At 54.1% G+C, this 13,238-nt stretch overlaps 2 protein-coding genes across 2 annotated transcripts; both read left to right on the top strand.

The window, feature by feature from the left end:
• Positions 1-547: 547 nt before the first annotated feature.
• On the top strand, positions 548-4,683 carry LOC309441594 (immunoglobulin superfamily member 10-like; the record flags this gene model as incomplete). The annotated part of the gene is made up of 2 exons (XM_082056397.1): positions 548-2,830; positions 3,949-4,683. Coding segments are annotated over 2 exons (3,018 nt in total), but the record flags the coding sequence as incomplete, so codon positions are not given.
• A 2,786-nt stretch (positions 4,684-7,469) lies between these two features.
• Positions 7,470-10,248, top strand: LOC309441852 (immunoglobulin superfamily member 10-like). Its single transcript, XM_082057019.1, has one exon. It carries the CDS (start codon positions 7,848-7,850, stop codon positions 9,750-9,752), a length of 1,905 nt encoding a protein of 634 aa, XP_081913145.1. The 5' UTR covers positions 7,470-7,847; the 3' UTR covers positions 9,753-10,248.
• The last annotated feature ends 2,990 nt before the right edge of the window (positions 10,249-13,238 follow it).

Below are 13,238 nucleotides of genomic sequence, written 5' to 3'. Positions count from 1 at the left end.
CTGCTAAAGGTAATTGCCCTTTCTTTCTTCTCCCAGGAACGACTGGAAGACAGAATTTTTGTAGGTGCATGCAATCAGGATAAACTGATCAGTATCATTCAGTTTCCCAGATTAAACGAGTCCCCTGGTCTTAACCCGTTCCCAAGCGCAGCTTTCCTTAACGGAGCTTTTTCCTTGGCCAGCACAAACCTCCTGTGCACCAGGAGAACCCAGAGGGGATACGACACTGATTCTTATGTAACTGGCAAGAGCGAAGGCCACGCTGTCCTCAGTTCTTCCAAAAATAAATTAGCAGGACCCACGGAGGTTCCGTGGGCGGTGGCGCCGCGGCTGTGACAGCCTGTCCCTGGGTGGGACAGCCCTGCGTGTCCCCAGACAGCAGGACACAGCGCCGCAGAGGCGGCTTCAGCGGGGAAATCTCACAGCTTGTCTTAGGTTAATTCAGGATAAACTTTGTTAATATTCAAGAGGATAACTTGCTAGTAGCTGTATATCTTTATTAATACCAAAAACTCTATCACAAAAGTTTACTGCATTTTTCTTCCCTTCAGATGTTATAAAGTGCAAAAAAGACAGAAGTTCTGGTGCTCAGCAGTGCCCAGTTTGTGCCAGTCCCAGAAATCAGAAGGGGAGGAGCTTGGCGGCCGTTCCTGCGGTGGGTCTGGCGTGCGGGAAGCCAGCCATCCACGGCTCCCTCAAATCCCGGGACCTCCCCCTGCCCGCCGACGGGGACGCCGGCTCCGTATCCCCCAAGGACTTCGTGGCCCCGCTGGGATCCGTGGTTTTGAACATGACCGACCAAGCAGGAAGCCGAGGCGACTTGGTTTGCGACATCCAAAGTCCTAAAGAACTGTCTCCCATCTTGCTGGACAGAGATGGCAACAGCACAGTGCTCAGAACATCATTCTCAGCGTCTCTTGTGTGCGGCATCGATTACGAACAGATCCAGCAGCTCTGGGGCATCCTGGCGCTGTACAGTAGTTCTCCCTTAAAGCTGGAAAGGAATGTCCTGGCACATAACATGCCTTCTTACAAATACAAACAAATCCACTCCGAAAAAGATGAACTTTTTACCAATATAGAGGCTGAACTGAGAGCTGAACCATCTTGGTTAATGCAGAGCCAAGTGGCATTACAGCTGGACAGGACAGCAACCACGCTCAGCACTTTGCACATCCAGTACTTCACGGACGCTCAGATTATTTTGCCCAGTGCCGACAATAAACAGGCAAGAAATAACTGGACCATCATCTCCAGGGACAACCAAACACAAACGGAGCACACGGTTTTAGTCGGGGGGACTGTCCAGCTGGAGTGCCGAGCAACTGGAGACCCGGCTCCTGCAGTCGAGTGGATATTGGCTGATGGAAGCAAAGTCAGAGCTCCTCACATCAGCGAGGATGGAAGAATCATGGTAGTTGAGACTGGAACGCTCACGTTACGGATGGCTGACACTTTCGACACGGGGCTTTATCACTGCATAGGCACAAACGGCAATGACGCAGATGCTCTCGCCTTCAGAATTACTGTGGTTGATCCTGACGTGGAACACAACAGCGTCAACGGAGCCCACGTTTCCGCGTCTGTTGGCAGCACACTCGACCTTCCCTGCACATCCACCGCTGTTCCTGACGCGGCCGTTAGCTGGGTTTTACCTGAGCATGAGATTCTCCATCATTCTGTAAGAAACAAACATGTTTTTGACAACGGTACCCTGAGAATTCAAGGGGTGACAGAGCGAGACAGCGGCTACTACACATGTGTGGCAGCCAACCAGTACGGTGTCGATCTCCTGGTTCTGCAAGTGCTGGTTCGAGAGGATGAAACCACTCTGCAGACAAAGCACGTGGCTGCGGGAGAACGGGACGAGGGCGACGGCTCCGGTGACGCGGTGCTGGCCCCTGCTGTGACACAGAACCGCCCCGCGGCTGCTCCGGAGGCCTCGGCAGCTCGCGAATCTGCTGCCGCAGCCAGGGACCAGGTGGCACCGAGCGCACAGCAAAGGAACAGCTCCGGGAGAACGGCTTACCGGCTCTACCGGGACAGAAGCGGCCGGCGGTTCAGAGGCCACAGAAGACAGTTCGGTTCCTCAGCCAGGAGAGTCGATCCGCAGCGCTGGGCAGCCTTTCTGGAAAAAACAAAGAGGAACTCGACTTTGGTAGAAAAACGAGGAGAAGTTGCAACAAAGCCACCTGTTGAAGTCCGTAAGCTCTCAGAAGCACCTGGGGATGAGGAGGAAGCATCTGGTGATGTCCTGTCTCCAGAAGAAGAATTCATGATCCCGGTATCAGCGAGAGCCACCACAGCTGCCGCGGGGGGGGCGACGGGACGCGCGGCAGCCGGGCTGAGCACGGGCAGCGCCCCTGCCAGGAAAAGCTCCCCCCTGGGGACAGGGACGGCGACTCCCCTGCCCTCGCCTTCCCCGCCGCCCGAGCCAGCGGACGGCAGAGCGCCACAAACACACCTCGACCCCACGCTTACCAACCCAGGGGAAAGAGCTGACTTAAGTCCAATATCAGCAGACGGTATAGAACAATCCACTGTACCAAATGGAGCAAGCAGAACGTCTGCACTCCTCCCTGCTGCACAAAGCTCGGTGTATTCTGAGGAAAGTAATAACCGGCACTTAAAATCTGTATCTACAGCACCTGAGACAGACATCACGGACACCAGCAAGTCTGTGTTTTCCCAGAGCACAGTGGACGAGCGACGTGGTTTTACTGAGTCTGTTGGTAAGATTTCCACCAAAACAGATCAGAAATCTGTAGTGAGCGTCAGTGAACCAAGTCTGGGATTTGGTCGCAGTTATGTCCACAGTGCTCAGAAACGAGTAACTCCTGAGCCACCCTTGGCCTCAGCTGTCATTACTCATCAGCAACTTCCGAATACGCAGGATGGCACAACTCGTACACCCCAGACCCACCAGCAACACGGAAAACGAAGGAAAATGGCTGGTAGGAGACGACTTGTTAGACCAGGACGTATCCCAGGTATGAAAGAGCACAAATACAGTTTTGGGAGGCCAGGATCTGTGAGAGGAAATACAGCTGTGGCTGCGGATGTTCAACTGAATATGAAATATGTATCGAGTTTCCCAACCTTAGATAACGTAAGCAGCTCCGTCCACCAGTCTGGCCCAGAGGCACCTCTGTCCTCCCCCTCTGCCCTGGACGTGCCCTTGGAGCAGCCACCAGGTGCTCGTCACCACCCGGCATCGCGCAGGGGAGAGGAACGGGAACCCGGGGCAAGGCAAACAGCCCCCGCGCCCGTCACGCCTCTGGTGGCACAGGACACCCGGGACGCTCCTCAGTGCACGTCAGAGCCCAGTGCTCCATTCCAGACAAATCCTGGCAGAGTCCCACCTTTCAGCACCAGCCTGCCAATGGCGGCGATCCACACAGTTCATGTTGCTACCGAAATGCCCCAGACCATTGGTACTACAGCATCTTCTGCCCCTCAATCAGTCCCACCCAGCATTAAACCTAGAACCTCACAAAAAAATTCCCCAAGAGGAAAAATGACTCGGGAGCATCGCTTTGGAAATGGTGCACAACAAAAGGTTACAAAGCTGCCAAATCCATGGACAGATGTGTTGCCATCAACAGAGGTTCCGACCGCGCTTCCCGAAACTATGGCAGCGTCTTCTGTGTCCAAAACATCTCCTTTGCACTTGGTGCCTGTTTCAACAGGTGTGAACCACAGCAGTGCTCACTATGGCAACGGTAAGTCAGACCTTCCCACTGCAAAGCCACAGTCTTACTCTAGTCCTGCAGCTACTGCAGCCAAAGACATGGCTGTAATGAATCTGAACCCAGCAGTTGCACCTATTATTGCTCCTCAAACTGACACCAAAATCACCAAAAGTAAAGCGTTCCAAGTGGGAAGAAAAAGAGGTCAGAGGAGGAAGAGGCCCCTAAAAACACCTGCTCTGCCAAGCGTGCCCGGCAGCCAGAGCGCTGCCGTGGTCCCCGCTGTGCCCGCAGCCACGGCTGTCACCACGGCAACTGCACCACGGACTGTGCCCGCAGCCACAGCTGTCACCACGGCAACTGCACCACGGACTGTGCCCGCAGCCACAGTCACCACAGCAACTGCACCACGGACTGTGCCCGCAGCCACGGCTGTCACCACGGCAACTGCACCACGGACTGTGCCCGCAGCCACGGCTGTCACCACAGCAACTGCACCACAGACCGTGCCCGCAGCCACGGTCACCACAGCAACTGCACCACGGACTGTGCCCGCAGCCACGGTCACCACAGCAACTGCACCACAGACCGTGCCCGCAGCCACGGTCACCACAGCAACTGCACCACGGACTGTGCCCGCAGCCACGGCTGTCACCACAGCAACTGCACCACAGACCGTGCCCGCAGCCACGGTCACCACAGCAACTGCACCACAGACCGTGCCCGCAGCCACGGTCACCACAGCAACTGCACCACGGACTGTGCCCACAGCCACGATCACCACAGCAACTGCACCACGGACTGTGCCCACAGCCACGATCACCACAGCAACTGCACCACGGACTGTGCCCACAGCCACGGTCACCACAGCAGCCGCACCACGGACTGTGGCCACCAGCCCCACGGCTGCACAACCTCCCCCCGGGAGCATAACCACCACCTCGGGGACAGCAACACCAGCACCGAGGGTCCCCAACAGCCCTGCGGCTCCTGAGCCCCTGCCCACAGCAGCCACGAGGACATCGGCCACCCCGGTCACACGGAGGGACACCCACGTCACCACCCAACCCTCAGCCGCGTCACCGCCTGACAGCCATGTCACTCAGAGCCCCCCCGGCGCAACCCAAGCCCCCCGGCTGTGCTCAGAGCCTCCAGGGACCATGAGCACAGGGCCCACCCTGCTCTGGGTGGCGTCTGGGTCAGACCCTGCTCGGCACAGCACAGCCACCGCAGCCACAGGTGACACGTCACACCGGAAAACGGCACAGAGGGTCTTCCAAGACCACCACATCAGAGAGCCCACGTTCCCAGCAGGAACCCAGTCGGGTACCAGAGCTCCTGCGGCATCCAGGGACATCCTCCCTCCCCATGGCCAGCGTCTCCCCCCGCTGCCAGCCCTGGTGGCACCGGGGCCACCTGCACCTGCTGCCAGAGCCACCTTGCCCCTGGGGGGCGAAACCCCATTCTGGCAGGAGCCCTCTGCCAAAGTCACAGGGAGGGGTGACACGCCAGCTGTCACACCAACCGCGCTGAAGCCACCACAGATCACAACCCCGCGTGCTGCGTGGGGAAGGGACAGGGACAGCGACGGTTCTGTCAGGGGCTGGGCTGGAAAGAGACGAGATCAAGGAGCGACCACCAGCAATCCCGCGGGCTGGGACCCTTCCAGCAGGAACGGTTCTGCAAAGCCCAGCATCGCTGGCGGACGGTTAGCCGCCTTCACCGTGCTCGCTGATTCCGATGCTTTTCTTCCCTGCGAAGCTACCGGTAACCCCCAGCCAACAATCCAGTGGACCAAGATACCGTCAGGTAAGCTCGATCACCCTCTCTGGAATTTACCTTCTGTCCTAGTGTAGGAATTTGGCAGATGGTTTTTGTGCCAAGCTCAAGTGTTGCCCCATTTAAGAGTGCCAGGAAGTATCAGAATTAGTCAGAAAATATGAACTTTGAAACAGTGAAAAAGGAAGATATCCCAGCACATCTGCTGGAGTGTCTCACTACTAATTATGAAACAATTCTTTAGGGAAAACATAAAAAATAAATACATCTATACACGTGTATTTAACTATCATTCTGTACTTACCGTGAGAAGATTTCAATGTTTATTGTATGTTACCTGCTATTTCAGAACAGTAAGGCACAAGGAAAATCGTCTGTGTTTACAGACCATCAAATCTAGTTAAAGCTACACCAAAATGTTTTTGAATATGCAAAGCCCCCTCTGCTTTATCCAAACTTGGTCACTACTGAGGACTAAGTTTTGGTCTTATTTAAAACTTTGTCACTGTATATGCAAACACTGTTATGTTTGTAATCGCTGGTGTCTTGGTATCGGGCGAGGTAGCGCGGGACAGGGCGGGAGCGTCGGGGCGAGCGGAGGCGGTTCTGACGTGCTGCGCTGTGCCCACAGGGACGGACGCCGCGGGGAGCCGTGCCGAGGGCCGCTGGACCGTGTTTGCCAACGGCACGCTGGCCATCGCCCGCGCGGGCCTGGGCGACCGCGGGCAGTACCTGTGCACGGCGGGCAGCCCGCTGGGCACGGCGCGGCTGCTGGCCACGCTGGCCGTGCTGGCCTACCCGCCACGCATCGCCGGCGCCCGGCGGCTCCTCACCGCGCGGCCCGGCCAGCGCCTGGCCCTGCGCTGCCCGGCGGAGGGCAGGCCCCCCCCCAGCATCTCCTGGCTGCTGGCAAATCAAACCCACCTCTCCGGCTCCTCCCCGGGAGACAGCAAAGCGCACATGGAACCGGACGGCACGCTGGTTATCGAGGAGGTCACTGTTTACGACAGGGGCCTTTACACGTGCACGGCGAAGAACCCGGCGGGCACCGACATGCTGGCTGTGAAGCTGCAGGTCGTTGCGGCACCTCCCGCTATTCTGGAAGAGAAGAGACAACGAGTTGAAGGGGCAATGGGGGAAAACCTGAAACTCCCCTGCAGCGTGCACGGGACCCCGCAGCCCACGGTGCACTGGGTGCTCCCTGGCGGCACGGCGGTGAAGCCCCTGCAGTTAGTGAAGGCCAGGCTGTTCCTGTTCGCCAACGGGACCCTCCACATCAGCAACGCGGGCCCGGCCGACAGCGGGAATTACGAGTGCATCGCCACGAGCTCCACCGGCTCGGAGAGGAGGGTGGTGACCCTCGTGGTGGAACGCAGGGACACGCTGCCAAAAATAGCCACCGCCTCGCAGGAAGTGACCCAGCTGAGCTTTGGGGAGAAGCTGCTCCTGAACTGCACGGCCACCGGGGAGCCCAGGCCCAGGATCATCTGGCGGCTGCCCTCCAAGGCGCTGGTGGACCAGTTCCACAGGTACCCGTCTTGTTTTATCCCCACCTCCTTGAAACTTCAGACGCTGTTTTCTCTGGTGCTCATATACGCCTGTTACATCACTGAAACAATATGTTGTGAACTACATTCACTTTTAAACATTTAACAGCGGTGAAACATCTGTGGTGACAGCTCGTTATTATACGTCTAATGACAGACCACATCAGTTGTCATAAGCGGGTGAGGTCTTTCCAAGATAGATACAAATCTTATCCGAACTAGGGAAATTGATGTTAATCATACATTGGCTTAATTTTGGTCATTTTATAGGAGCAAAAGCTATTTACAAGAGATTTGTGAAGCAGGACGTGGGAGGAAGAGGCTTCTGCAGCCTCTGCCGAGCCCCAGTAACAGGTCACCCTCGCGCGGGGAGCGCCAGCCCAGAGCAGCCGGCGGGGCTGGGGGACACGCAGGGCCCTGCCTGGTGCCAGCTGGTGCCGGTGGCCTTGGGGACAGCATGGCCAGCCACCTGCCGGGGCAATGGCATGGGTGTCTGCCAGAGAAGCGCGGGCAGAGCAGCGGCGGGACGAGGGACGCGAGGTTCGACAGGCTCGGTTGCTCACAGACCAGCTGTCGGGTGGCAGAGGCGGCACGGTGCAGCTTCGGCACCCCCATGCAGCCAGGGCGCACCTGCACACCCGCGCAGCAGCCAAACCAGCCACCGCACTGGGTTACAACCCGCTGGGCTGGCGGGTGATGCGGACACGGCGCCTTTGGGGAGAAAAAGACGCTTTCTGTGTCGTGCCGTGAATCCTGTCAGTCACCTGCAGTGCTCAGCATCCACCTCCAGCATTTTCTTCCCTAATTCTCTTCCTCTTTCTCCCACGACAGAATGGGAAGTCGAATCCGTGTCTACCCCAATGGATCCTTGGTTATCGAGGCGGTCACTGAAAAGGATGCAGGGGACTATTTGTGTGTCGCAAGAAACAAAATTGGAGATGATCTGATACTGATGAAGGTCAGCATCACCATGAAGCCAGCCAAGATTGACCAGAAACAGTATTTCAGGAAACTGGTGCCATACGGAAAAGATTTCCAAGTGGACTGCAAGGCCTCTGGGTCGCCCGCACCAGAGATATCCTGGAGCCTGCCGGATGGGACGGTGATCAACAACGCCATGCTGGCAGACGACGGCGGACACAGGACGCGCAGATACATCCTCTTTGACAATGGGACTCTGTATCTCAACAAAGCTGGAGTAGCAGAAGGAGGAGATTACACCTGCTACGCTCAAAACACTCTGGGGAGAGATGAAATGAAGGTACACATCACCGTCATCATGGCAGCCCCCCGGATAAAGCACAATTACAAGACGTACGTTAAAGCGAAAGCTGGAGATACGGCACTGCTGGACTGTGAGGCTGTTGGAGAACCCAAGCCAAAAATATTCTGGTTGCTGCCTTCCAGTGACATGATCTCCTCGTCAACAGCCAGACACATCCTGCACGGCAACGGCTCTCTGTCAGTCGGCCGCGTCACGCCGCTGGATGCTGGGGAGTACATGTGTGTCGCTCGAAATCCTGGAGGGGATGATACAAAATTGTATAAACTGGACGTTGTTGCTAAACCACCTGTCATAAATGGTTTACACATGAACAAAACGATCATGAAGGTGACGGCAGTGAGACATGCAAAGAAACACATCGACTGCAGGGCAGAAGGGACACCCCCCCCTCAGATTACGTGGATCATGCCCGATAATATTTTCCTGACAGCTCCATATTACGGGAGCAGGATTGCAGTGCACAAAAACGGGACGCTGGAGATTCGGAACATCAGGCCCTCCGACACAGCAGAGTTTATCTGTGTGGCACGTAATGATGCGGGAGAGAGTGTGCTGGTGGTGCAGCTGGAGGTATTAGAAATGCTAAGGCGGCCGATGTTTAAAAATCCATTCAACGAAAAAATAATAGCAACACCCGGGAAAACCACCACGTTGAATTGTTCTGTGGATGGAAACCCCCCGCCCGACATCAGCTGGATGTTGCCTAACGGGACGTGGTTTGCCAGGGGCATCAGGACACCCCAGTTCCTGACTGGCAGCACTGGTACCCTCACCATCTCCAGCCCCGACCGAGACACGGCCGGGAGGTATCGCTGCGCTGCCAGGAACAAGGTTGGTTACATCGAGAAGCTGATCGTCCTGGAGCTTGGCCAGAAGCCCACTATTGTCGCTGGCCCAGAGGGGCCGGTGACGGGCGTTAGCGGGCAGACGCTGTCCCTTCACTGCCTGGCCGACGGGCGTCCCAAGCCCAGCACCGCGTGGACGCTGCCGGGGGGACGCGTGCTGGGTCGGCCGCAGATCAGCGGCAGGTACACGCTGCTGGAGAACGGCACCTTGCTCGTTCGAGAAGCCACCGTGCACGACAGAGGGAATTACGTGTGCGAGGCCCACAACAGCGCCGGCATCGACTCCGTGAGCGTTCCCGTGGTGGTCGCGGCCTCCCCCCCGCGCATCACGCGCCGGCCCCCGCGCACGGTGCGCACGCTGCCGGGGGCCGCGGTTCAGCTCCGCTGCGCGGCGCTGGGGACCCCCGCCCCACACATCTCCTGGGAGCTGCCCGACCGCTCCGTGCTCTCCACAGGGCACCCGGGCACGGCCCCGGGGCACACGCTGCTGCCCCCCGGGACACTGCTCATCCCCAGCGCCCGGCCCCGCGATTCTGGCGCCTACATGTGCACAGCAAAGAACCAGCTCGGCAGCGATTTCGCAGTAACGTACCTTCACGTCGTCTGAAATTAGTACAGCACGAATGATCGGTAACAAAGGCCACAGCTGCATGGAGTTCATCCTTGGAACCAGTTTAGTCAAAGGCAGCCACAGGCATGTGAGTGCCTAAAACACGCACAGTGTTCAGTCTGCAGCGATCCTGCAAAAGAAGAGAGCAAGGACGTGGGACCAGCAGGTCAAGCAGTATTCAACCACCTAGCAGAGGTTCTGTCAGTGATGAAGGAGGTTTAAATTAGAACAAACTTAGGGCACCTCTGTTCTGCCAGCAAACACTGATTATCAAATACAATTACTTTTTGGAAATGTACCTAGAGATCTTCAGTGAAGGATAGACCTTTGCGTATTAGTTTAACATTGTCCACTTTGTACGAGTATCATGAGCATGGATCACATAACCAAGAGTATCTGAGAACCAAAGAGCAGATTTTTGTGATGCAGATTACCTTCTCAATGTTTGAATATTTAGTATTTTTTTAATAAATATTAAATGGCGAAACAAGTAGTGAAGCATTTTCAGTAATGCAGCTCTGTTTCACAGCCTGGTTTGCTGAACTTTGGGATGAAACACACAGAACAAGACCGTACAGACCGCGTGCAGGAACACTCCGGCTTGGTATCACGTTCCTATTGTCACAAAAGCTGTTTGTAAAGATTTCTCACTAGAAAACAATTGCATCGGTTGGCATATACATTTAGAATTCTGCTTTCTCAATTCAGTAGTTGGGTCTAAGAAGCAACTGTCTGTACCTGGGGGACAAACATCTTCACAGTGGTAGGAAATGGTTACCTACACATTTTACACTAATCAATCACAGACTAGACTGGTCAAATAAATCCTTAGAAGTTTAAGACATTAACTAAAGCTCAGAGCTCCTTATTTTCTTCCTAAGAGAGAGGTTAATATCAGACACCCAGCAGTGAGAGGTATTCGAGCACCAAGAGCTTTTTCTAGTTATCCTCAGCTACCTTAAATATGTCTGAATAAACCGGCCAAATACAGGAAACAAGCATAATGACACTGGGAATTCAGTGGCCGTGTCCATAAAGCTTACTTGGTAGTGACAGTGATTTGGAAAGCACCGAGCCACAAAAGACATAAAGGAACGTCTCAAAACCAATTCTGTCGGTACGGTTGTCCTCGTGCAGCTCCGTTTTATGACTGACCATTTGATTTTGAAGGATTATCAAAGATAAAGCCCATTTTCCCCAGCATGTCAGCAGCACGCCCTGCCAGTCGAAGGGCTGAGGTGACCCGCGGTGGCTGGTGACACGGCGGGGACGGGGGGTGGCGGAGCTGGCAGCACCGCAGCCGACAGCGCGGGAGCCAGGAGGGATGGAATACCCACTGATACGATAGAGCACTGCAGGGGGCTCCGCGTGCACGCGGAAACTGAAAGAGGGATGAGAAGGACAGTGATGGAGCTGTAACAAGACACAGACAGCGTGGAGGAAATTATGGGGGTATTCGCTGAAAATTCTGACCATTTTATGCAAAGACGACACATCATAGAGTTTGGAGGCAAGACAGCCTAAGAGCAATATCGTATATACTGCAGTGAGGGTAATGATGGGTATGGAAGGACTTTAAAATAAAGGTGAAAAGCTATTGGTTTTACCAGAGACTGCTTGTTATTGGTTTTACCACCGGCTACTGTACAGAGGCTGCTGGTTATCTGCGTTGCCAAACCCGTTTTCTGTTCTCACGCCATGGACTCCGGAGCAGCCCGTCTGGAGCCACGTGCTGGAAATGCACCGGCACAGCAGCCGTGCGCGGTTTGGCACAGCAGCCGTGCTCTGCAGAGACGTCACCAGAAGAAACGGCAGCTGTTTGTAGAGAACACGGGGTATGTGTGCACACACGAGTGGAAACGCTCCTGCCAGTCCTCCTGGGGTTTGAGTTGTGAGCGGCATTGCTGGGCCTCTGCTGCTCACTGGGGTCTCGGTGGTGCTCAGCTCCATCAGCTCCATCAGCTGCCTTGGCTCAGCGCTGCAGGAACGGTGATGAACTGGTCTCTGGGAAGGCATGCGGTGAATGGGATGAAACCAGACTACTGGCCTGAAAAATTAAAGGGGCAAAATAACTTTGAAGACGATCACGTGTAAACGAGAACAAGAAGTAAAACCACTATGGGCTGCTGCATGTTCTGTGTCCCATAAAACATCTGACTACTACTGCTGAAGAAAAGTTGCACATCACATCAAAAGCATGATATGAACAGCTTATTATAACAAGATGGCAATAATTCATGCACTCTATGCTATTTGGTAAAAATCATGTATCTATTATTATATGTCAGACTTACAAAGGTAATCTTAACCATTTATTTTTAAAAATCAGCATTTCCTTAAACTTTGTAGCCTCTGTGCAGCACATTGTGAAGACTTTTACACACTTAAAATAAAGATCTAGTTGTACTTAGAGCTTCAGAAAAAAATATTTAACATTTATAACTGGAACCAAACTTCTAAACTTGTGCACAATATCTGAGAAGGACAACAGAGTATTTCTCAAAACATCATGAGCTGCTGCCCCCTAGAGCAAGTAAAGACCTGCCTGTCCGCCCGCGCCTCCGGGTCCACCAGAGGGAGGAACAAGAGGAAGATTGCGCTGCTTTCACTATTAGAAATTGTCCCGTTCCTGGGTGAATCATTTCCTTGTGCTTTTACTAAATTTAAACAAGTGCCTTTGCAAGGGTTTTTTTTTTTCTTGTTTTTCTTTTTTTTTTTAAGAATGTAAGTTATCTGTTAATCTCTTGTTTAAACAGAACATAGAAATTACATAATACAAACCTAGTGTCTCACACACGAATAAAAGTAATGGTCTTGCAGGATCCTTAATTTTAACTTACTGTGAAGAACATATTAGAAATCTGTTTTCCCAGACCTGGGTCCTGCGGCGCGTTCTGTGCACACACCTCAGCTCGCACGCGTGACCCCCTGGTCGCCCTGTGAAGTATTTCTGATCATTATCGATAAGGAATCATAAAAGATTATTAATCTCCTTATCCTCACACCTGTTTAAGGTTTAGAGCAGATTAAGCAAACTAGCAGGGGAAAAAATAACTTGTAAAGAGCTGATAATCTACTATCGATTATGTGACTAGATCTTCCTGATGTAGCAAAAAGAAAGTAAGCAGCTCCATTATGTATTTATTAAAAATGCTGTTTCAAACAGCCTACTTACCAGTTCGCCACATGTAAGTATAATAAACGGATCTCTTGCACTGGATACAGGTTCCCAGCAGGACCGGGCACGATCTCTGGAGGAGAAACAACGAGAGCATTAGGGAACCCCGAGCAGCTGCATTTCGGGGGGGAAGCCACACAGCAAAAGCAAAGCCCGGGTAGCAGGAACAACAGGGGTAACAATATCAAAGGGATGAGTCTGACGGGGATGTGAACCTGCATCACAGCCGGGGCCGAGCTGAGGGGAACACGAGGAAATAACGGCCCCACAGGTACCAGCTGTCGCTGTCGCAGTAACCAAGAGAA

Source organism: Streptopelia decaocto (genome assembly GCF_964273445.1).
Source record: "Streptopelia decaocto genome assembly, chromosome: 6".
Lineage (NCBI taxonomy): Eukaryota > Metazoa > Chordata > Aves > Columbiformes > Columbidae > Streptopelia > Streptopelia decaocto.
This window is presented reverse-complemented; position numbering and strand designations above follow the sequence as displayed.

Bases quoted from the DNA above. Each gene is read 5' to 3' on its own strand.
- LOC309441852 (XM_082057019.1), top strand. From the start codon at position 7,848: ATGGGAAGTCGAATCCGTGTCTACCCCAATGGATCCTTGGTTATCGAG.